Source organism: Ammospiza nelsoni, chromosome 9 (assembly GCF_027579445.1).
Source record: "Ammospiza nelsoni isolate bAmmNel1 chromosome 9, bAmmNel1.pri, whole genome shotgun sequence".
NCBI lineage: Eukaryota > Metazoa > Chordata > Aves > Passeriformes > Passerellidae > Ammospiza > Ammospiza nelsoni.
In genome coordinates this window covers 27,095,420-27,117,277 of record NC_080641.1, presented here as the reverse complement: position 1 = coordinate 27,117,277, position 21,858 = coordinate 27,095,420, and the positions used below count along the sequence as shown (strand labels likewise).

General features: G+C 43.6%; 2 protein-coding genes across 3 annotated transcripts; one reads left to right on the top strand and one right to left on the bottom strand.

The window, feature by feature from the left end:
• The first annotated feature begins 1,581 nt into the window (after positions 1 to 1,581).
• Positions 1,582 to 8,772, top strand: PRDX1 (peroxiredoxin 1). Its single transcript, XM_059478002.1, has 6 exons — positions 1,582 to 1,707; positions 4,468 to 4,584; positions 5,402 to 5,555; positions 5,822 to 5,944; positions 6,746 to 6,876; positions 8,392 to 8,772. The coding sequence occupies exons 2-6, from the start codon at positions 4,479 to 4,481 to the stop codon at positions 8,475 to 8,477; spliced, it is 600 nt and encodes a 199-aa protein (XP_059333985.1). The 5' UTR covers positions 1,582 to 1,707; positions 4,468 to 4,478; the 3' UTR covers positions 8,478 to 8,772.
• Positions 8,773 to 15,059: 6,287 nt separating this feature from the next.
• MMACHC (metabolism of cobalamin associated C) lies at positions 15,060 to 21,520 on the bottom strand. Of its 2 annotated transcripts, none has more exons than XM_059478625.1 (4): positions 21,432 to 21,520; positions 19,357 to 19,551; positions 18,835 to 18,987; positions 15,060 to 18,284 (listed from the first exon to the last, which is right to left on the bottom strand). In XM_059478625.1, the coding sequence occupies exons 1-4, from the start codon at positions 21,501 to 21,503 to the stop codon at positions 17,973 to 17,975; spliced, it is 732 nt and encodes a 243-aa protein (XP_059334608.1). In that variant the 5' UTR covers positions 21,504 to 21,520; the 3' UTR covers positions 15,060 to 17,972. The 2 variants fall into 2 exon arrangements, with proteins under 2 accessions (XP_059334608.1, XP_059334609.1); XM_059478626.1 differs by having other exon boundaries at positions 15,060 to 18,281.
• Positions 21,521 to 21,858: the final 338 nt, after the last annotated feature.

Sequence of the window (21,858 nt, the reverse complement as noted above, 5' to 3'; positions counted from 1 at the left end):
AACCCAGCTGCTCACTGAACAAGGAGTGGTCCCAACAATTTATTTTTCCAAAACCTCCAAAAACTGACATCTTGAAAGACAAGCTCAGAAATTAATCAAAAGTAATGAGGCCACAGACATATGAATGGAAAGGCAATGCTTACAGCACAAACCTGGAACAAACTGCAGACCAAAGTGGGTATATTGTGCATCTGAAAGTAAGAAAAATGAGTATAACAAGCATTAAAGGAGTCAGAAACCATGAGAAAGTCATTACTGCTTTGTCCATTGGTAAACATGCTGGAGTTGCAGAGGGACTACATTGTTCTGGAGGTTTTGATTAGGACTGCCTGACCTTTCAGGGGTTAATCTGTTCACAGGTTCATTGGCCTGAGGTGATGGGGAGGTACATACATGTCTCAATATATAGACCTTAATTCTCATAAGAACTGATGTTAAGAGAGCAAACTTCTTCCTGTAAAAGACTAAGCATGCTATAGCAATAGAAGTAGATAAATTAGTTACAAGAAAGTGAGTGCAGATTTTTTTCCTGAGTCCATATATGCATGTTATTTGCTTTCATTATTTAAGGAATAATTTCATCTGGTCCCAAAATGAGTCATCTCTGGGGGAACAACCACATGGATATGGTCACCCAGCAACACTACACAGTGATCTTGGTTATAAGAATTTAAAGTTTGTTAATCCTTTGTGGTTTTCTACTCATTACAATTTATAATCAAGTTTTAACAGGTATAAGAAACACAACTGTAAACTGCAAACCAAATGAGTAAAAATCAGTTGGTGAGCACATTTATCACTTTTGACAGAAGCAAGAATTTTTGTCCTTGATATGGCTTAATGGCTTTTAGTATTCATTATTTAACAAAGCTTTCACATTTGAATTCAGAATTTGGCCCTTAAAAAGTACCACACTGCTCCTTCACTCTTGGATTCAAAGACAGTGCTTATGCGGAATTACTGAGGTTAAACATCCCTCAGAGCGGCATCACTACTGAATGACGCAAAACTCCCTGAAGGAACTGTATCTTCCAAGGGCTTCCATCTTGCCACTGAAGATCAACGGTTGCACTTTAAACTTAGTTTTCATCGTTCTTTTGCTGACTTGCATGACTGCAATCGGTGTTCCCATTGATGGAGAGGAATCAATGAAAGCCTTGGGAACGAGTATCAGGGAGAGGGGACAGTGGGTAGTGCAGAGCCAGAGGATGGAGATTTGACACTGCACTTCTGCAACACTGCGAACACACATTGCTCTGCTCGTGAGAGGTTTCGTTTTATTTCTGTCAATGGCCAACACTTAATTCACATGAATGACATGCCAGTCATCCCTTACTCTCTCTCAAAGTCCTGTATACCCTCTGAGGACTTCAAATAATCATAGCTAGATCAATTAAGGCACTAAAAATGCCATCGCTTCTTGCACCAAGGCCATTAATCGTTTATAACCGCGGCGTTGGGTATTTCCACGGCGCTTCCCGGGGCTCTCTCCAGGGCATGATCTGCGCTCACTCGCACCCCGACGGCCCCGGATCTGCCAAGTCATGCTGCCCTTGCAGGCGCTGCCGCCCTGCCCTCCCCTCCCGCCGCGTCCGCTCGCGAGATCCGCGCTGCTATAAAGGGGGCGGCGCGGCGGGGCTGCGGCACTCCGGGCCGGGCCGAGCCGAGCCGCTGCCGCTGCGTGTGCGGGACCGGTCTGCGCTCCGAGTGAGTGTGCGGGGCCGCGGGGCTTGCTGGGGGCTTTGCACAGTGTTTGGTTTTTTTTTTTTTTAGTTTCATTTTATTTTTATGTGTTTTTTGCTACTGTTTTGGGTGGGCTTTTTGTTCGCTTTCCCCTCCCCCTCTGCGCAGATGCGCCCTTGAGCGAGGCGCGTAGGGCGAGCCCTTTCTCCCCGCGTCTCTCTCCCGGGGGATCGCGCTGCTGCGGCTGCCGCCTGCACCGCCGCGTTCAGTTTCCCTGGTGTTGGTGTGGCCTTTTTTTGGCGGGCAGAGCGAGCAGATAAGCCCTTCCAACGCGCGGGCCTTTATCAGCGCTGCGCGGGGAGGAGCCGCGGGGAGGGCCCGCGGGGGCAGCGCTCGGAGCGCCTGCAGGGAGCGGCCCCTTCCCCCGACAAGCGAGGCGGCGTCTCGCTTCTAAGCATTAAAAAAAACCCCAAACCCGAGCGCTGGCTCGGGGACATGCAGGGGGCGGCTCCCCCTGTCCCAGAGCGGTGTAGGGACGATCCGGGCGGGGAAGGCTCGGAGGTCGCCTCGGAGCCCCTTGGGCGCCACGCGTGCCGCGGTCCGTGCGCGATGCCCGCGGTTCGGTACGGCGCCCCGACCGCGGCCGCGGTGGCCTGACCGCATTTTTGTGACAGTCTGAAGGTGGGAGTGGAAGGCTGGTGGCGCGTTTTGAAACGGCCTTTCGCTTTTGTTCAAGCCACCCTAAAGGTATGAAATAGCTCATTCAAGAGAGCAGGCCTGCCTCATTATAATTGCAGTTTGAAGATAATTGAGGCCGTCTGCGGCTATGAGCATCAAAGATACTCTGGCCGGATTCGAGTGTATTTGATTTAAGGTGCTCATTGTACTGTCCTGCGGAATGAAAGGAAGTAACAATGATTCTGTGGTCTACTCCTCTGCGGGTTAGGAAATGCTGTGGCTAAAAATCCGAGCAGGACACGCGCTGACCCCACAAGGAGTAGCAGAAGGGTTGGCGGGTCACAGCGAGTGCTCTGAGGAAAGCACATGGCTCTTGAAGTGTGAGGCAACCAAGGGCTCCTGCAAATACTAAAAAGATTTTAGTGTTACCAGAGAAAGGGGCAATAACTTGTAATTTAGAAAGAGGAAGTATCAAAGAGCAGTCTGACCTTGAATACTTAGTGAAGTACTCCAGAGGATTGCTGATGGAACAAATATAGAAGGACTGGCATAGTACTGAGCAAAAGGATGACCTTGAACTTGGATAATAGAAAATAATGTAATTCAGTGATAAAAATGTGGGGTCATGCACTCCAGGCCGAGCAGCTCTTGCTTATAAGATAAAACTTGCTAGTTGGAGGCATCTCAGATAAATATTGTGCTGTTGCTGTTCCCCTGTCCCTCTTGCAGAATTGCACTTTGAGAATCAAAGCTGCATTTGTGGGTACAGCATTCCTGATGTCCTCCTGCCAGGCTGCTTCACTGCATCCTACAAATGATCTCTAGTCCTGGCCACCACATTCTCTCCCAGTCTGCTGCAATTAAAGACTAAAAACCCTTGGATGAGCGTGGGGATAAGGAGCTTTGTTGCACAGTTAAAATTGCTGAATGTGTGGGTGCTTCTCAACATGAAAACTGAGAGGTGGATCGTTACTGTCAGGGTGTGTGAGAGAAACCTCCAAAAGCAAAACCATTGCTAAAAAGGGTAGGTGTGGGTTCAAAGCTAAGTATTTGACTTGTGGGCTAGTTCTCCAGGAAAAAAGTGGCTGGCAAGGGGGAGGGAGCCAAGAAATGAGGTGCTCTCAACCTTTTTTAGAACGGACTTGGTGCCTTGCAGGCACAACTTGGGACAATCCTTGGCTCTTGGCTTTCCTTAGCAACATGAGACTCATGCTAACCTTTGAGGTGCTTTTTACCTCTGAGGCAGCCAGTGCTGCAGTGTGTAGAACAAAGTGAAATAACTTTTAAGAATATGTTGTGATCTGCAGAAATTAGGTTTGTAGAGTTACCAATTTCAAAGATTATGCTCTGGATGTCTTAAGGAGTTATACTGCACTCCCAGACTGAACAGAAATACTGCACAGGATGTATTACACATGACAGGCTTTTGGGGCAGACAGCCAGAAGTAGCATTCTCTTGTCCTTGTGTACCCTTTTATTATTTTTCAATAGACTCAAAGGGGAAGCAACCTGGCTGTACTGATTTAGTCTTGGTGAAATGGTAATTAACATAGAATATGATTTCCATCTGTGCCACGAGTCTTTCTGGTTGCAAATAAAAAAGGGTTGAATTGTTCAAAAGGGTAAAGTGTAGTTATTCAGAGCAATGTTCCCTGGGGATTAACAGAAGTTACTTTCTTTCAGAGTGAACAGGAAGCTCAAGTTTGAGGTCTTAAATTCCCTTGTAAAATTGAACAAGGTTCTTCTCATTGAAAGGTCTAAAAAACAGACTTTCCACTCCTCCACCACGTGGAATGATATGGTTTTCTGAGTACTAGTAAAGCTCTAGGCTAGCAGTTTCCCAGACTCTGAGCTGTTACTGGTTGGATAACCATTACTGCATCTTTAGGAGGCCATGAGCCATGCATTTTGAAGTGCTAGCAGTCTCTGTAGTGGCTCAACTACCCAGGTGTCAAAACTCATTTAACACTTAAGCCTTGTTGCAAGATTGAGTGCTGATAAACTGTCTTTGTTTAATCTAGATTGATAAAATGCTTTGAATAAATCCTTATTTCCAGGTGCAAATGTACCACCATCTAAACTGTATTGGTGTTAACTCCTGTCTAGGTTAAATCAAGATGTCTTCAGGAAAGGCTTTCATTGGCAAACCAGCTCCTGACTTTACTGCCACGGCTGTAATGCCAGATGGACAGTTCAAAGACATCAAACTCTCTGACTACAAAGGTAATTTCATGTACTTCTCTAATTACAGAGATAGTCTGGCCATAGGAAGGACTGGAGGGTATCTGAAGGTGCATCTTGGTTTGGCTTTGAAATGATAGTGACCACTTGGCAGTGGACTGAAGATCAGAACTTGTGCAGTGGTGGCTGCAGTATGCTTGGAAGGCTGTCAGCAGCATGACTGAGTGTCCCAGCTGTGATAACTGTTACCAGTGAGCATAAAACTCCTCTAAACTGTTACCTTGCACCAGGCTCGTTGCCCTGTATCATAATGAGGCTGGTGTAACATTTCCAGACTGTGGCACAGCAACATCTTCTGTCTTACCTTTGTCAATGGAAAGTAAATTCTTTCATCTAACCAACAAAGTCCCTTTCTCTAGAGTGCTGGCAATATGTTTGCTTTGCCAAAAAACCTTCACTCAAAACAAAGGGAAAGCCTGAAGTAATCAAGTACTCATGTTGACGGCTTTAGAAATACATTTCTAATGATGCTGCAGGCTACATGAGGGTGATGAGTCAGTACAGAGTACTCACCTATTAAAATGTCTCCTTGGCTGGTAGCCTTTGAGGTCTGTGGCATTTCTCTGTTAGGGGTCAGCCATGGGGTCTGTTGGTGTAGCACACCCAGAGCTGTACTTGGGGCAGGCCCATGGGAGCAGACCCAAGAGACAAGCATTCCCTGTTAAATTTGACAGTCTGGGTTTGGGGAGTTCAGTTGGGTGGGGTTTTAAGGTGGTTGTTTAGGTTTTTTCCTGTATTTTGGTGGGGTTTGGTTTTTCTTAAAAACCTAACAGAGTCACCGCTTGTACTGCTTTTCTAGGAAAATATGTTGTGTTCTTCTTCTACCCCCTGGACTTCACTTTTGTCTGTCCAACTGAAATCATTGCCTACAGTGACAGAGCTGATGAATTCAAGAAAATCAACTGTGAAGTGATTGGAGCTTCTGTTGACTCTCACTTCTGTCACCTTGCCTGGTGAGAATCAGCCTTTTAACCCAACAAATTGTTCTGCCTGGTCTCAGTTCTTGCAGGAACTGAGTCCTGAGTGTATGCAAAGGCACTTGGTAAGTATTGGTAGTGCCAGGTGCTGCTGAACAGAGCTGAGCATACTGGGCATCTGTTCTTTTCTTGCTGCATGGCAGATTGAGTATGATATTGCAGAAAGGATCTGCTTCTGTTGTACCTTGACCCCTCATTCTGAACTGCCCATGCTTTTAATGTATAAACTTTTCTTCTTTTAGGGTCAACACTCCTAAGAAGCAGGGAGGTTTGGGCACTATGAAAATCCCCCTGGTTTCTGACACAAAACGTGCCATTGCCAAAGACTATGGAGTGCTGAAGGAGGATGAAGGTATTGCATACAGGTAATGTGCCAGAGGTGGGAGAGCTGATAAGTTATGTTGCAATGCATAGAGATGAGCACAGAGCTTGTGTACACTTGAACACCTGCAGCCAGCTGAAGCTATTGGCTGTTGTAGCTGTGAGCTCCTGCAGGCTGTCAGACACTCCTGCCAGGGGAGGTGGTCCCTGGTTCTCTGTGGGGCTTAGGCTTCCTGTGCTTTTAGGTTAAATTCTGCTTCCCTTTGACTGCCTGCTGCTCAGTGCAGGAGTCTCATGCAGGTGAGCTGCAAACAGTGATAATGCAAGACTTGCATAGTCATGAACATGATTACAGGAATTTAATCTAGTGATCAAAGTACAGATTAATTAAACCCCAAGTCTTTAGTTGCTGTTCATAAGAGTTGCCAAAGGAGCTGAGCTTCTGCTAACTCCTAACCTGATGTTAGAGGATTGATGAGCTGTTGCTTGTTGTCTTTTTGAGAACAGTGTGCAGTTAATTTTTTGAATGTGAGAATGTCTCTCCTGGAATGTGTTTTTCCCTTGTGTTTCTCTTTTTCCCTACTAGTATCTTTCTTGAGTAGTATCTTCCTGTGTCAGTGCTCTGACTTGCCTCCTGTCCCTCGTAGTTCCTGTTGGGTTTACAGCTGCTATTGTTTCATTGCTGTGCATGCACCAGGGTGTTAGTTGCTAGGAAGAGGTCACAGTAAGTGGTACAAATAGTGCCATAATCAAATAGTGAACCTGAGGTTTTGAAACTCATATCAGTCTAATCAGCCTTTCAAGAGCTGTGCTTAACTTCAGGGCTGGTTTTTGTTTGCTTTTAGGGGTCTGTTCATAATTGATGAGAAGGGGATCTTGAGGCAGATTACAATCAATGATCTTCCTGTTGGCCGCTCTGTTGATGAAACCCTCAGACTTGTCCAGGCCTTCCAGTTTACAGATAAACATGGAGAAGGTAAGAGAGCCTTTCAATTTCATGTTTTCTCTATAGAACAGTATTAACTAGGCATATTAAATCAAGGGTCACTGAAAAGTACTGAGCACATGTATCAATCTGTGCACTGCAGGTAATTGTGACTGTTGAAATGCAGCTGGTTCTGTAAATCTGCTTGTTGAAGGACACCATAATGCTTTATCCTATTCCATGCTGAGATTTCACCTAAATCAATTTGGTGATGGATGTCTTGTCCAGTACATAGAAGTTGCCTCTTTCAATTAGACACAGAACATACTTGAGACAGAAGTGAAGAACATTTAGTAACTTAGCCTGTAAGAGAAAGCTTGATTTAGATTCTGCTCTCAGGTTTGGTAGGTTGAGACCATCAATACTAATGTAGTGTTGTATGCAGCCTGTTAGACAAACTATTTAAATTCCTGAAAGTCTACTGATCTTTGTCAATATATAGTGAGGGTAAAATGGATGAGAGTCTCTGTTCCCATAGTTCAGGAGAAATAAGATGTTTGATATGGCCAGCTTTTCTGCAGGTGTGAAAGAAAAAAGACACTGCAGATAAAAAGTTAGAACCAAGTTAGAGAAACTCAAAATTGCTATGCAGGTGTTAGTAGTCTTCAGTTGTCATTAACTGATGAGATGTGTTGCTGCTGGTTGTACTCACTGTGCTTCAGAAGTGGTAAATCAGGGGCAGGTTTTATTAAAATGAGCTGCTCTCGTGACTGTGGCATATAAATATATGTTATGTGAGGAGACATATCAAACATTTGATGATGGAGAGGTCACATGTCATGCAAATGAAGCCTTTAGGGGTTTACTGTACCTTTGAGTAGTCAAAACCTGGCAAAAGGTTTTCCTTTAGAACTTCAGGACTGCAGTCACATCTAAATCAGGACAGACCAGAGTAGATGTGTAGCAACACTCAAGCTGAGCATTCTGTAGCTAAAATTGCCAGTCCTGAGTGGAGCTAGCATCCAGCATTCCATGACAGTAAAGAAGGAATACTATTCAAAAAAGGCTGCTCAAGGAGCTGCTGGAAGTTTGAGACCCTGCAGCCTCTGCATTTTTGATAGCCATATAGGGGAACCAGTGACAGTTGAACACTTTTTCCCCTGCCCCTTTCAGCTGGAGGGCTGGACCAGGGTGGATTAAAGATAAGGGGAATACAGACTTGGCTGGATCCAAGGAGATAAGTGTAGTGTGGTGTTAGAGCCTTTCTGACCTGGCTGCTGGAGTTGGTCCTACCTTTGCTATCAAACTTCCCAGAAGCTTTTAAGTGGGGTTGGGAGAGCTGCTTGTGTAAAGGACCCGCTGTGTCTGGGCAGAAACCTGGTCTGGGTGTTACTGCCCAGTAAACAAATAGAAACAAGCCAAACAAAGCATCATGTGACACTAAATGCACTGTCTGTATGTTGCAAAGATCTGTACATGTTCTGAGTTGCTACTTTGCTTTAATGTTGTGTAAAACATGTTCTGCAGGAGCAGCTGGTAAGACTTTAAACATTCTTATCATTTCAGTGTGCCCAGCTGGCTGGAAGCCTGGGAGTGACACAATCAAGCCTGATGTTCAGAAAAGTAAAGAGTATTTCGCCAAGCAGAAATAAACATTCAGCCTGAGTGGAAACTAGTATGCCTTACATAAAGAGCAAGTATCAGTTCCTGAACTTTGATTAAGTCATTGCATCTGAGTCAAGGGATCATGTTATAGTTATAACAGTAACTTTTTTACTTGAAGGAAAGTTTGTCCTGTTGACAGTACCTTCATAGCAAATCCTAACGATCAGTATCTGTACATCAAGCCCTGTTGACCTTAGTGACAATGCCATGTCTGTGGTTAGCCATGTGTTACATAGAGCAGTGCTATCCTTTTGTAACTCTATTAAACTTGTGAAAAGAGCACACTGTCTACTGTTCTTGTGTGTTGTTATCAGGAGACCTGGGAGCAGTGCAGGCTGCACTTCTGAAAGCTTCCTGTAGATGTCTTGAGTCATAAAGGCCTTTTACTACAGCTCCATTAGAATGGAGAGAAATAAACTTAGTTTGCATGTTGAAGTAATAAAGTACACTCCTCACACTCTTCATGACTTGGCTGCTAGATGGAGGATCAGGCTGTCAGGCTTAAACTCTGGGCCCTGTGGTATTGCTTGGAGCATGTGGCTGACAAAGGTGGGGCATCTCCTCATGCACCATGTCAACTTAAGTCATTCTGGCATCTATGTTAGCCAAAGCTGACTGTTCATGTCATTCCTGGGTATCCAACATTGAGGGTGAATGCTGTCTCTGTGGGAGTGGAATACTGGGCTTTCTGGAAAGGAAACTTCCTTGGATATACAGCATTCATCCACAGTCTTTACTACTACATGTCATGGAGGTGATAACATGCCAGTTATCCATTAGCTTGTAGTCATATGATCTGGATCAAAAGGATGACATTATAAAATCTGGTACTCAGGTGTGCTCAGCCTTGTCTTTAATCTTTGTATTTCAAGTGATTATGTAAAACTCAGAGCACATGACTGGCCTTAAGTTATACCAAAGCTGTGACTGCTGTGTAACTTCATAGTTCAGTGTGGTTTGTGATAGGAATAAACTTCAAAGCTGAGGACTTGGGTAATGAGCTCTTGCCTAACAATGGAAGGGAGTTAGAGCCCTGTGATCTTCATGTACCTGTGAAGATTAAATTCTTACCGGACCTTGTAACCATCTTCAGCTCAGGTTGTAAACAAGTTCTGTCCTGCTTAAAGTCAGCAACACTAAAGATGAGGCCCAGGGCTACTTATGTCACTCAAAAGTGAAAGTTGTATGCCTTGAGTAGTAAACTTGGTTTGTACAGCTCCAAAAAGCCTTGGTCCCAAATAGTTCAATATCTACTAAAGTAGCTAATCCCCATGAAGATATGTGAAAGTAATGTTTAGCTTTCACTTCTGCTTAATTTTTTAAAAATCCAAAGTCTCAAGATAACACATGAGGCCAGCTTCCCAGGAAAGCATTGATAAGTAACAGGGGCATTTATATGGTTCAAAGTAAAGGAATATAAATGAGCGTGGCTGAGTGAGAAGTTACCAAACTTTCTTTTCCAGCAAGTGAAAAGGATTAAAGTTAGGGCTAAGTTAATGTGAAACTTAGCTCAGTTGTTATATTAGCCTTGAAATGTAAAATTCATTACAGTAGTTACTTGGAGGGCACTATGTCTCCAAGTGCCACATCTATAAAGCTTTTTTAATAATTCCTGGATAATAATTGTACCACTTCACTGGGCAGCTTGTTTCAATGCCCAACCACCCTTCCAGTGAACAAATCTTTGCTTGTATCTAATCCAGACGTGGTGCAAATTGCATTTCCTCTTGTCTCATTGCTCATTAGTTGGGAGAAAAGACCAAACCCACCTCACTACAACCCCTTTTAGGTAGTGGTACAGAGTGATTTTGTAGCTACTTGGTCACCTACCCCTGGACATAGAATACAGGGGTTCTCTGATGTTCTGCTCCTGAGCCTCTCTCCAAAAAGGGGATCTTTATGTGCCCATCCCAGGCCCTGGGAGGAAGGTGAGGGTCTGGGGGTGGTTCTGACCCCAGCAGCTCTGTGGCTGCTGTCAGGAGAGGTCAGAGCTGCCCTGCAGCACATCTGGGCATAGGAGTGTCCTGTAGAAACACCCCTTGGGTTCATTTCTTCATCCCACTCCTCTGGTGTCAGGAGTTTCCCTCACATGCTGTAATTTCCTGTGTCCTGCCCACCTTGAGCTCCCCCACATTGGGAGGCTGCTAACTGTACCTGCTTAAGGACCACAGTCACAGGTGAGTGATGATACTGTGAAAACTGCAAACAGCCAAGAAACCAAATCCCTGTGGATTAGGAACTGTATTACATGTGTGCATAAAAGGATTGACAGTAGGAATAAATGCAATTAAACAATTCCTTTTCATTCTTCAGCCACATGAGTAATTCCTGGGAAGGTTTGCTATGATGTCATTTTAATGTTTACATAATTTACATTTCTAAGAGAAGAACACACAAAAAATATGTAACAAAACTTCTTCAAACCAAGAAGATTATTATTATCTTTGTTTAAACTCTGTATTGATTTAGATATATCTTGGAATCTCCAGTAAGTGTTCAGAGGCTTACACCCCACTCCTTGCATCATGACATCTTAGACTGGTGTAACTTTTATGATACTCAAATAACTATAATTTATTTAGTTTTTTATTGTTCTAATCATTTATTGAGGTGGGTTTTTTCCATGGAGCAATGGATGCAGATGTGTTTTCGCTACAATATGAACTGCTTTTGCTTTCACAGCCAACAGGTGCCATATTTTCCAGTGAGGTAAAAACCTCCCTCAAGCAGTGCTGGAATTTGACAGGATGAGTAGCTGCCTATTGGCATTTTCCCTGAAGATGTAAATTAGAAAGGATAGATGTGATATTTGGTTGTTTGTTTTTTTTTTTTTTTTAATGTGTGAGTGCACATCCATTTTCCTAGTTTGAGTGTTTATTATAAATATAACCTTTACTCATTTATTTCTTTAGAACAGTCAGGTGAAGGAAAACTGAAATATATATTACTGTGTCTCTATCCTAGATCTCTTAATTTGTTGCTGATTGCTGTGATTCCTGGGGATTTATGTAAGCATTCCTCAGCTGGACAGGGGAGAGAAAATAGTGGAAGGTTCATGGGTCAAGGTAAGGACAGGGAGAGATAAGTTAATTGGCTTAATTTTACTACCAATCAAATTAGAGTAGGATAATGAGAAATAATGAGGCTGCAGGGGAATCTGCTCTGGAGCACCTCCTCCTCCTTTGTCACTGACCTGGTGTCTGCCAGCTGTTCCTCACATTCTCCCTCTCTCTCTGCAGCTGCAGGTTGTTGCACAATTGTCCCCCTTCTTAGCTCTGTTATCCCACAGATGGCTGCTGTTGGCTCCCTTGGAAGCTTCCAGGAGCTTCTCACCCCTGTCACCCCCTGCCTCTGCTACCAAACTTTGCCACACAAACCCAATACACACACATTGTGCTCTCAAATTATCTAGAATTAAAAAAAAAAAAAAAAATTCCCTCATGTTTGTGGTAGATATTTGTAATTAAGTTTTCAGATAATAGTGTTTGTGTAGGACCAACTTGATTTTTTTGGAATGTATAATACAAAGCTGTGCATCAGACAGAAATTCTATATATTATATCTTGGCATATATAGGGTGTGATGTTCGATAGTAAACACACAGAATCTAACCTCTACTAGATTTTGTACAACTTCTGAGTTAGTAATTTCAAAATTAACAACTGCATGTTTATATTTAGATGCTTAGAAGAAAGAAATTGCCTCTTAATGTTTAAAGAATTACACTTTGTTACAAAGCGAGCTTCTCAGTAGGTTTGAGAAACAGTATAAAAAGTTACTAATGTTTAAAAGTACTATTTTCTTAACAAGTATTCCATCCTTTTTATCAGGCCTTTGTTGAATATGTTATTGGATTGTCCAGCAAATCAATGAAGTTCAAAGAACAAAAGCAAGCATCTCACAGGTATTGCAAAATTATGCCCTTTGGTTAGGAAAGTCTGTTTGCAAAAGCTCCATGAAAGCAGCTTTTAGTAATGTTACACATCAAAATAAGTTATGTAAAGATTATGCTAAAATACTCAGGTTTATTGTATTAATAGTCTGAAATTTTCAGTGGCTCTGGTGTTCAGTATTGTATTACATGACAGTCTGCAAATGTTCATCCTGATGCATATTTCTAGATTGACAGAGGACTTAAACCAGAAATGTCTTGGTTCTAATTTGCAAAGGGTGAAACGAGGGAAGTGCAGAGTAGTGGAATGTACCATGCTTAGACAATTAATTCAGAAAGTGTTAGTGTCTTCTTTTTAAAATAGAATTTAATGGTACATACAAAGAGAACACTGAACAAAGAAATCAAAGAAATGGTTTTTGCTCATGAATATAGTAGCTCTATTTTTAATCCTTGGAAAGAAAACACAGAAGTTTGCCTTTAATGTAGAGTCAGACAAACTCTGCATTACCAACAGTCCTGTGCTGCACAGCCCTGGGTGGCTGCAGGAGAACGGGCTGTGAGTTGTTTGCAGTGTTCCTGAACAAGAGCTGAGCCTGTGGGAAGCAACTCTCACCACACCTAGTGATGAAAGGTTTGCTTCTATGTGAAATTTGGCTCTTTCACCTGAAACTTGAATCACTGTACATGTTATGGGGACACGTGTCTGAATTTAGAATGTTTCTGTTTGAGCTCAGATATGTGACTAAATATAGGTGAAGTCATTAAGGTTGCATTGTCCTCTGACACCAAGTCCAGTAGGTTTATGTCCCATATTCCACAGCAACAGATTTTTGAATTATCTGCACTGATGAGTAAAACCAATATCGTCTGTCTAGAAAGGAAAAAAAGTCTTCTATCTACACTTAATAAAACATCATAGCCTAAAATTGATGTATTTCATCAAATTCACTTTTTACAACAATAGGGCAGTTTTTTACATTTTGGAAGACTGAAGCAACAGTGAATGATTCAGGAAGACTAGTCTGAACAATACTGGAAAAAAGGTTAATGACATGAAATTAATGCATTCACAGAAAGAGCTATGATTCTGCATAAATTTAGGAAAAAAAGGAAAATCCCTCTACTCCTTCTGTAATGCACTTAAAGGAATTTTCCTGTCTCATGGTTTGTTCTACACAAGGAAAAAACTCCAAGCAACTTAGTGTAAATGTGTCTGATCTTCAGAACTTTCAAGGCGTTTGGGGGAAAAGAAAACGTGCAGTTATTAAATTTGCTTTCTCACTGAGTTGTGTACAAACATCAACAAAGATAACATGAGAATTATAGATGTAATATTAATGAATGACAGTAGCCATTTCAAATATTTATATGCATATATGATCACATTTTGCAGATCTTGGTATATTACTGGAGATATTTTAATCATTCCACTAAATATCTTACTGCTTATTTTATGACAAAATATTCAATTCTTTCAAGTTTCCCACCGTATTTCCTAAGGAATGTGGACATCTTCTTGAGTACAGAGGGAAAAGAAAAGCTCATTTGTGTTCCTTGGTGCTCTGTTTCCTCCTTGAAAACCTAGAAGGGAAGTGCCCTGTTCTGTTTTCCGAAGGAAACATGATGGATGATCTGTCACAGGATATATGACAGCACAGGAAGCCAGTGTAACAGCAAAACCCCTCTCATGAATACATTTCTCTATTTTGGTAGATGAATCTCTGAAAGTTCAGCTTGCAGAGGTGCAGCTGTTTCTCCACTGCAGTGGGCAGCAAAACCACTTCCCTCAGAGGAAGAGTTTTGAACTGTTGCTGCTGAAGGCAGGATTCAAAGCTAATTTGTTAAACACACTTTTTGCATGAGGCTTAACAAAGAGTGCTGATAACCACAGTGGCACTGAGCAGTAGCTGCCACTATTCTTAACTTGGGGGTTTTTGATTCAATTGCAATTCAAGTCAATGTGCATTTTCAGAAATATAAGCCATGTCAAATAGCAGTTACACCAACTGAGCCTCAAACTTCTCAAAGAGAAATCAATTCCTGATTTCCAGGTGCATTTGGTCACAAATGAATAAAAGACCATGAATATTATACTGAATGAGAAAAATTATGCTTCTGATCCAGAGGAGGGCAATCTAGGTCTAAAAAAACCCCAAAACAAAAACATAGCAAAAAACCCAACCCAAATGAGACTTTAAAACCCCCATCAAAACAACAAACTAGAAGAGTTCCCTGCTCTCCTAAGTTTGGCTATTTTTGATTGACACACCAGCACACATTTACACAGCAAAGCATCTTTAGTTTTCCGTAGTTCAGAGGAAAGCAGCATTGCTACAAGCCACTCTTTTTATGGGAGAAAGAAAAAGTCAGTATCAGGAATTAAGTTTGCCACGCTCTTCTTCATGCTGCAAAGTAACTTTAGTGTTTATTATTGTACCACTGAGATGTAACTGATTCAAACTGGTACCAAAACTCACCAACAGTGTTTTTGGAGGTGTTTTCTGAGCAACAACTGATGGTTGTTGGTAACCAGGTTAGATTGTGCTTTGTATTTAATTGGTATTGTCTGTCAAATCTTTAATTGTTATTAAAATCTCAGTTATTTTTAGGGAAAAATAAAAAATAGGGAAAAACTAAGGATAGAAGGATGGTAAATGCATGAAGCTATTACAAATTTATTAATTCTCCATAAACATTTTATTAGCTTGAAATGTACTGAATACCTTGTTGCTAAAACTGAATTTAAATTCAAATAGCTTTTAATTTCTTTTATTTTTCCTGCTCAGCTCTTGAATACTCACCCTACAGGTTACACTGAGGAAGAGTCTTTAATAAATGTTTAAAAACTAGGATTTAGAGAACAACTTGCTTAAAAAATGTAAAATGTGATGCTTGAACTAGTAAATCTATCCACGTATTTGCAATTACTTGTTTGACATTTGCAAGGGCTGAAACTAAGAATGCCTTCACAATGCCTCAGGATCCAAGGCTGATCCATTCCTCACCATGTCTGGTCTTGTCCCAAGAGATGAGGTAAGTCAAACAGGTTCTCAAACTTCAATTTTATAAAACAAAGGCCATTATACTGCAACCAGCAAGGGGAGAAATCTACTCACTGTGTATCTCACTGTGCAGCTGTGGATCTCAGTGAGCTGCCTGAGAGAAAGTAATGCCCAGTCCAAGTCACTCCAAAATCACTGTAGCAGGAATGGATATTGCTAAATATTTGCACTCTGTTCTGCCTGACACAACTGTGTATTCCCAGAAGCACAAGGAACACAGATCACTGTTCACTAATAGGTTTTAACCAGTAAAAATTCCAGTACCCACAGGCCTTACTTTAGTGCTATTGAGGGAAAGTCCCTCAGTTATGTCTCACTGGATATCTGGAACTTTTGTTACTGTTAAGAAGAGAGGAAGAAATGAGAAGTGCACTATCATGGTGCTTGCTGTTATAATGCTTTTGCTGAAGTGACCTGGGAAAGATAAACCTTTATTTGACTTACTCATAATGTGATTCAGGTTTTATTTTTCATATCCCAGTGGCCTGTGAAAATAGTTTACCACCTTCTGCTAAGATAACCATTTTTTCCCTTAGTTTGCAGATACTGGACTGTGTGTGTCTTAGGTAGCTCACTCTTTTCAGGATATTAAAAAAAACATTATTGATTCTCTCTTGAACATCTTGAGTTCTCCACAAGTTAAGAACTGCATTGTTTAAATAAAAATACTCAGTACTGAGATTTACGTACAACTTTGTATATTTAGTAACCAAAATACCATTTGAAGAGAAAAAATTACAGAAATTGAAATGCATTGACCACGGTAATCTGTTTAATAAATTAAGACAAAATATTAAATATTTGTAAGAAATCAATACCAAAAGATCAAAATAATTTACTTTAAATTGTAATATAAAAAGATAGATTTGATTAAAATCTATATTTATCCTTCTAAGTGAATCAGTATTTTGTCTTTGTTATGAGTATGAGCCATTACCTCAAGCCCCTGGTAAATTACAGTTCAGTTTCAAAGTTCTGAAACATCAAACAAATTTGAAACAGGAGTAATTCTGTAACAAAAGAACAGATTTTAAACAAATTTCATTCTTTACCTTAAATTAAACATCACAATACCTCTATCACATTCTATGTCAGGTGTCTGCCTTAGTCAGAGATGAACAAAGCATGGAAAGCAACAAAGACTTTTTTGTAACAGCAAATGTAGTGAACAAACCCAGTGATCACACGCTCACGACTCTGTTTACAGGGCAGCAAACTTGTTATCCTAAATTTGGATTACAATGAGTTAGTGTACTGACTGTGAGCAACTGTATCAAGCAGTGAACAATGGTGAGGCAACCGTCCTGGTGGAGTCTCCAAAGCTTTGAAGAATCCCAACGTAAAAAGAAAGGGCTCAGTTCTGCAAAGTGAGTATTTCTTCATCATGTTAGTACCCTCAAAAGGAAAAAAGTGCCTGTCCATTTGCAGCATTGCACTGCAGTCTAGTAAAACAACTCCCACAAAATATTATTTTAATGTATTATATTACTTTAACGAGGTCTGAGCCTCAAATTGCTCAAAGAGAAATTAATTCCTGATTTCCAGGTGCACTGTAGCCTCTGAACAAATGTAACAGGACAAAGTCATGGAAAAAATGTTGCTTCTGTCTGAACATGTTTAATCCAGCAATATAAGTAACATAAATGTCATTAATATTTCCCTTTCTTCTGTGCTTGTTTGCCTGTGCATGTGACAAGGCCTTGTGCCATGGCTTTTACATGTGTGCAGGTTTACAATCCTTCCCACAAAGAAAGCACACCAGGAAACTGTGGCAGTAACTGTGGGGGGGGGCTGTGCCAGAAAAATACTTTTTGGCACTGAAAAATACTTTTAACACAAATGTGGTCTACCATAGAAAAGGCCACGAGAATTGTCTTTTCCAGTCAGTTATCTTAACGTGAATAAAACCTCCAATCATACGGACATTACTCAGCATCTTTCCAAATATTAATTCCAGTCAGCTCTGTGAATGGATAAATGCTTAAATGTGACCTAGGCAAGGCTGTAAAGACTGGACATGTGTTCCCTAGGGAGGGTTAATAAAATGCTGGCAACATCTAAAAAAGTACCTGCCCCAAGTTTAGCCAAAATCTAACTAAGTAGTTCAATGATTGATGTATTTTTAAACCTACAAAGAATAAAAATAGAACATTCAGAAAGAAAATTATTGAGAACAAAAGTGATTTTTCTAATAAGCAGCATGGATTTTGGAGTTGCCAGGGTGTCTAAACTACTCCAAGTAGCATGGCTTTAAATTTGCCAGGATGTCTAAACTACTCCCAGCCAAAGGCTAATGGCAGCTTACTGGGCTCCACCCCAGATCAGCAGCAGCACCAGCACAGACGGCAGAGCAGTGCTCCTCTCTCAGGGAAGCTTTGATTGCACTGTTTGCATTGAGGCTGCTCGGATTTGCCATGTCTGTACCAGCATAACCTTCCTCCTTCCTCCTCCTCCCCCTCGGCACCGGGAAAAGCCGCGCTCATGAGTTGCCCTTTGCTGCCCTCTGCCCTCGCGGAGCCGCTTTCTCAGTGCAATGTGATTCTCTGCGCTTCCTGTGAGAGCCCCAGCAGCCGCAATCTCTCGGCTGGAGGAGTGGCAAAGTAGGTTTTCTGCTCCTCCGAGTACCTTTCCTTCACTTCAATGATGTCCCTGTAGCGGCCGTCCTGCCAGTGGAAATTGAACTGCTCGAGCAGCTCAATCCTCTTCTCCTCGGAGCTCACACAGTCCACAGGGGGGGGCTGCTCCAGGAACGGCACCTGGATGGCCGGGAAGAGCAGCAGAGCCCGGATAGCAAACCAGCCACCGTACTTGGGATGGATACAAACGCCAAAGATCTTCTGGAACAAAAAAAGAAAAATATCCAGGCCACCTCACTTTGTGTCTAATCAAGGCTAGAGTTCAAAGCATCCATCAGATGCTTCTCTCTCTCCCAACCTTCTCTTGGAGAGCTGTACAGAGCAGAAGGGAAAACTTTTCTGAACATGTGGCTCGAAGCACTGCATTTCACTCCCACTTTCCTGTGCCCACACACACTTCCCTGGAATGTGGGGAGAGGTTCTTTTCTGCAAATCTATTACAGAAATTAACCACAGAGCATTTCCCCCCAGTTTGTAATGCTCTAAGCAACAGGTTTTCCTTTACACTGCCATTTATTCTTCTATCTAAGTAGGTTTAACAGATCAAGATATTTCTCTCCATGACATCTCCCTACTACCCTGAAGAATCTTGGAAGCTTCCAATTCCCACCTGAAACATTTTATGAACCTATATGTGCTCTGGACTTTGTAGCTTCCTGCAAGATGAACTAGTGACTAGTGAGCAAACAATCACTGTACAGTTCAATGTTTGCAGTTCAATGGTTCTTCCCAGACTGTGTTTCTGCCTCACCTTTTTCCCCCAAGGATCGAGCTTCACATCCTTCCTTTGGTAGTAATATGCAGCTCCAGCAACGTGGGCAGCTGTCTGTGCCAGGAACTTGGGCTTTCGGCTCGGCAGCAGCTCGTAATCAAACATGATATCCACCCTCTGGTCAGGGAATTTCTAAGAAAATACAAAAACATCAGCCCAGTCTCATGGAAAAAGCCTTGCCACTCCAGGACTGCTAGATGGCAGCAAATCAGGCACATGTGAAGCCTGTAGAGTCCAACATCCTGCTGCTGAATTCTGTCAGCAGGCTGGAGGCTGTGGGCATTCAGCCTGTGCCTGCAGAGCTCCCTCACAGCTGTGAGATGTAACCTAGAGGCAGAACACGCAGGTAAAACACCCCAAGCCTGCTGATGCTCCCTCCTTCATGAATAATGCTTCACCCTCCCAAAGAGCAGGGCAGGAGCCTGCAGGGTTTTGTCTGCTGCTCAACCCACCTGGTTATGTGCCACAGCACTACATAGAATGGGGATTTCAGCTTCTTACCTCCTTCACATGTGATAAATGATGGGAAACACACTGATCCACAGGATCTCTGATTATTTTTAACCGTTCTTTGCTCACAAAAGGCTTAAGGGCCTTGTCGAACATGGATGGCGTGCTGAGGACCACGAAGGCCAGCGTGTCATCTGGGTAGGGGAGGTGGAAGGCTGGCTGGAGAACAGCATTGTACCACCCAACCTTGGCAAAGAAACACAAATTTCCATTAGAACACAGACACCACTCTAGTGGACATGCAGGAATGTAAAAATGTGGAAATAACTGCAGCCCCCTTCATTTGCAACCCAGATGGGCAACCTGCCCAGGGCCTTCCTTTCAAACCAAGTTGTTTTGCACTCCAGGATTCAGTTTGGGGAAGCTGTGCTGTGAGCTGTGAGATAAGAATCACACACAGCATCCAGCTCCAGTCTGCCCTTTATCCAGCTCTACTCAGAAACCTAGAGGGAAGTATGAGCAATCAGTCTTGCCAATGCAAATCAGATTGGGTCAGATAAAGCTTTTATAGGTTTGATTTTTTTTTTCTCTTATCTTGGGCCAGAAAGAAACTGGTGGTTCTGTTTTGTGTGACAAGTTGAATGTTTTACTACTTCTGCAGGAAACACTTGTGTGGAATGAAGGATGTGAAGCTCTTGGCAGTGCTAAGCCCCCCCAAAAAACGTTTGTTATCAGCAGCACATGGATCATGACACAGCCACATTGGGACATTTGATTCCAGGGCTGGACACAGTCCAGAAAAGAGAGATCAAGCCAGGGCAGCAGGAAGCATGACCAGGACAGGGCTCAGACCTGCAACTGCCAAATGCAGAAGGAAATGGCCCAAACCCCCTACACTCCACTCCTAATGCCCTGCACAGTAACATCAGTCTTTTCATAGGTTATGACAATTCCCTCCCTCCTGGGGTGCCACAAGGCCAGGTCTAACAGTCAGAGAGATGCTGAGCAATGGAACAGTAAGGTTGAAAATGAAACATAATGGTTATTCTAAATAATCAGTGAAATTACTGTGATGGTAACTCTGCAGCTGGCAATGGCAGCCAGACTGCCCATGAAGAAACTCAGAACAAAAACTAGATTCACTATAAAGTTTACATTCTGATATGAACCTCTAAGTTTAATCAGTTTTGGGGCTTTGAAGGTGCTGAATTGAAATGTTACAAAGAATTAGAGAGCTGTGAATCTAAGCTTTGCTGGTTTCCCAGTGAACATCAGTCAGTGCACGAGGGTTGGCTGTGGCAGAATGAAATCTGGAGAGAGCTAGAGGGCCAAAAGGTTTCCCATCTCGTAGCTACAGTCTTTATCTGGGTTCTGCCCTGAATTCTGCTGATATGTTCTAGGCAAGCAGCATTGAGTTTTCCAAATTCTGGAGGCACTTATCTCATTACTTCTCTCACCACCTCATTGCCTTGTACTTTTTATGCAAACAAGATCACAGCAGGAAATAAAAATATTTCAGGTGATAGATACAACACTCTCCGAGGGAAGGGCACGTTTATTGCAGATTGATTTGTATTCGATGTTGCAGATTGATTTATTGCAGATTGCCCGGGGCAGGTAAGGAAGGAGCCCCTGCACTTACAGCCGCACAGGGCACAGCGGCCGAGGCTGCAGGGGCCACGGGCAGAACAGAGGTCAGAGGAGCCGTGGGGTGGTCAGCACTTCCACAGACAGGTGCTCCCACGCTCAGTTAAAATATAACCTTGCCCGGAGGACTTGGCCGCCTGCCGGGGCAGAGGTGTCATTGCGTAACCCCGACCCCGCCGGTCAGGGGCCCGCACCGAGGGCCGGAGCAGCCGCTGCCGCTGCGGTCACCTTGCCCCGCGCTGCCGGGCGGGCCGGCCGGACCCCGCGCTGCGCATCGACCCGCGCCGGCCGCAGCGGCTCCGCGGGGGCGAGCCCGGCCCCGCTCGGCCGAGGGGCGCCCCGAGCTCCCCGGGGCACCGACCCCCGGCGCCCCCGGCCCCTGCGCGGCCCCGGGTCCCGCTCCGCGCCCCGCGCTCCCTCGGCTCCCGCAGCTCGCGGGCAGTGACGTCGTGTCAGTGACGTCATGGTGACGCCATTACCTTTAAGGCGTGCGCCTCGAGGCCGAGCGGGCCCAGCGTGCTGCGGAGTTGCTCCGCCACGCGCCGCTCCATGGCGGCGGCGGCGCCGCGCGGGGCATCACGGGAGCGGTAGTTCCGGCCCCGCGGGACCCCCGGCGCGCATCGCAGCGTCTCCTAGGAGACGGCGCGGCGCGCAAGGAATTGCGGGAGTTGTAGTGCGTGGCACCTTCCCCTCCGCGCCGGCTGCCCCGGAGAGGACTCCGTGTCCCAGCATGCTCAGCCAGCGCAGTCCGGCCGGGGTCCCCTCGCTGTTCCCGCCTTGTGCCCCGCTAGGGATTAGGCCTCTTTTCCTGGCCTCACACTCTGTGGGAAAGCCCCACCTGTGCCTGTGGGAGGGTGCTGCTCGCTGAAATAGTGAGGCCTCTGTGCTGGCAATCCTCTCTCCTTC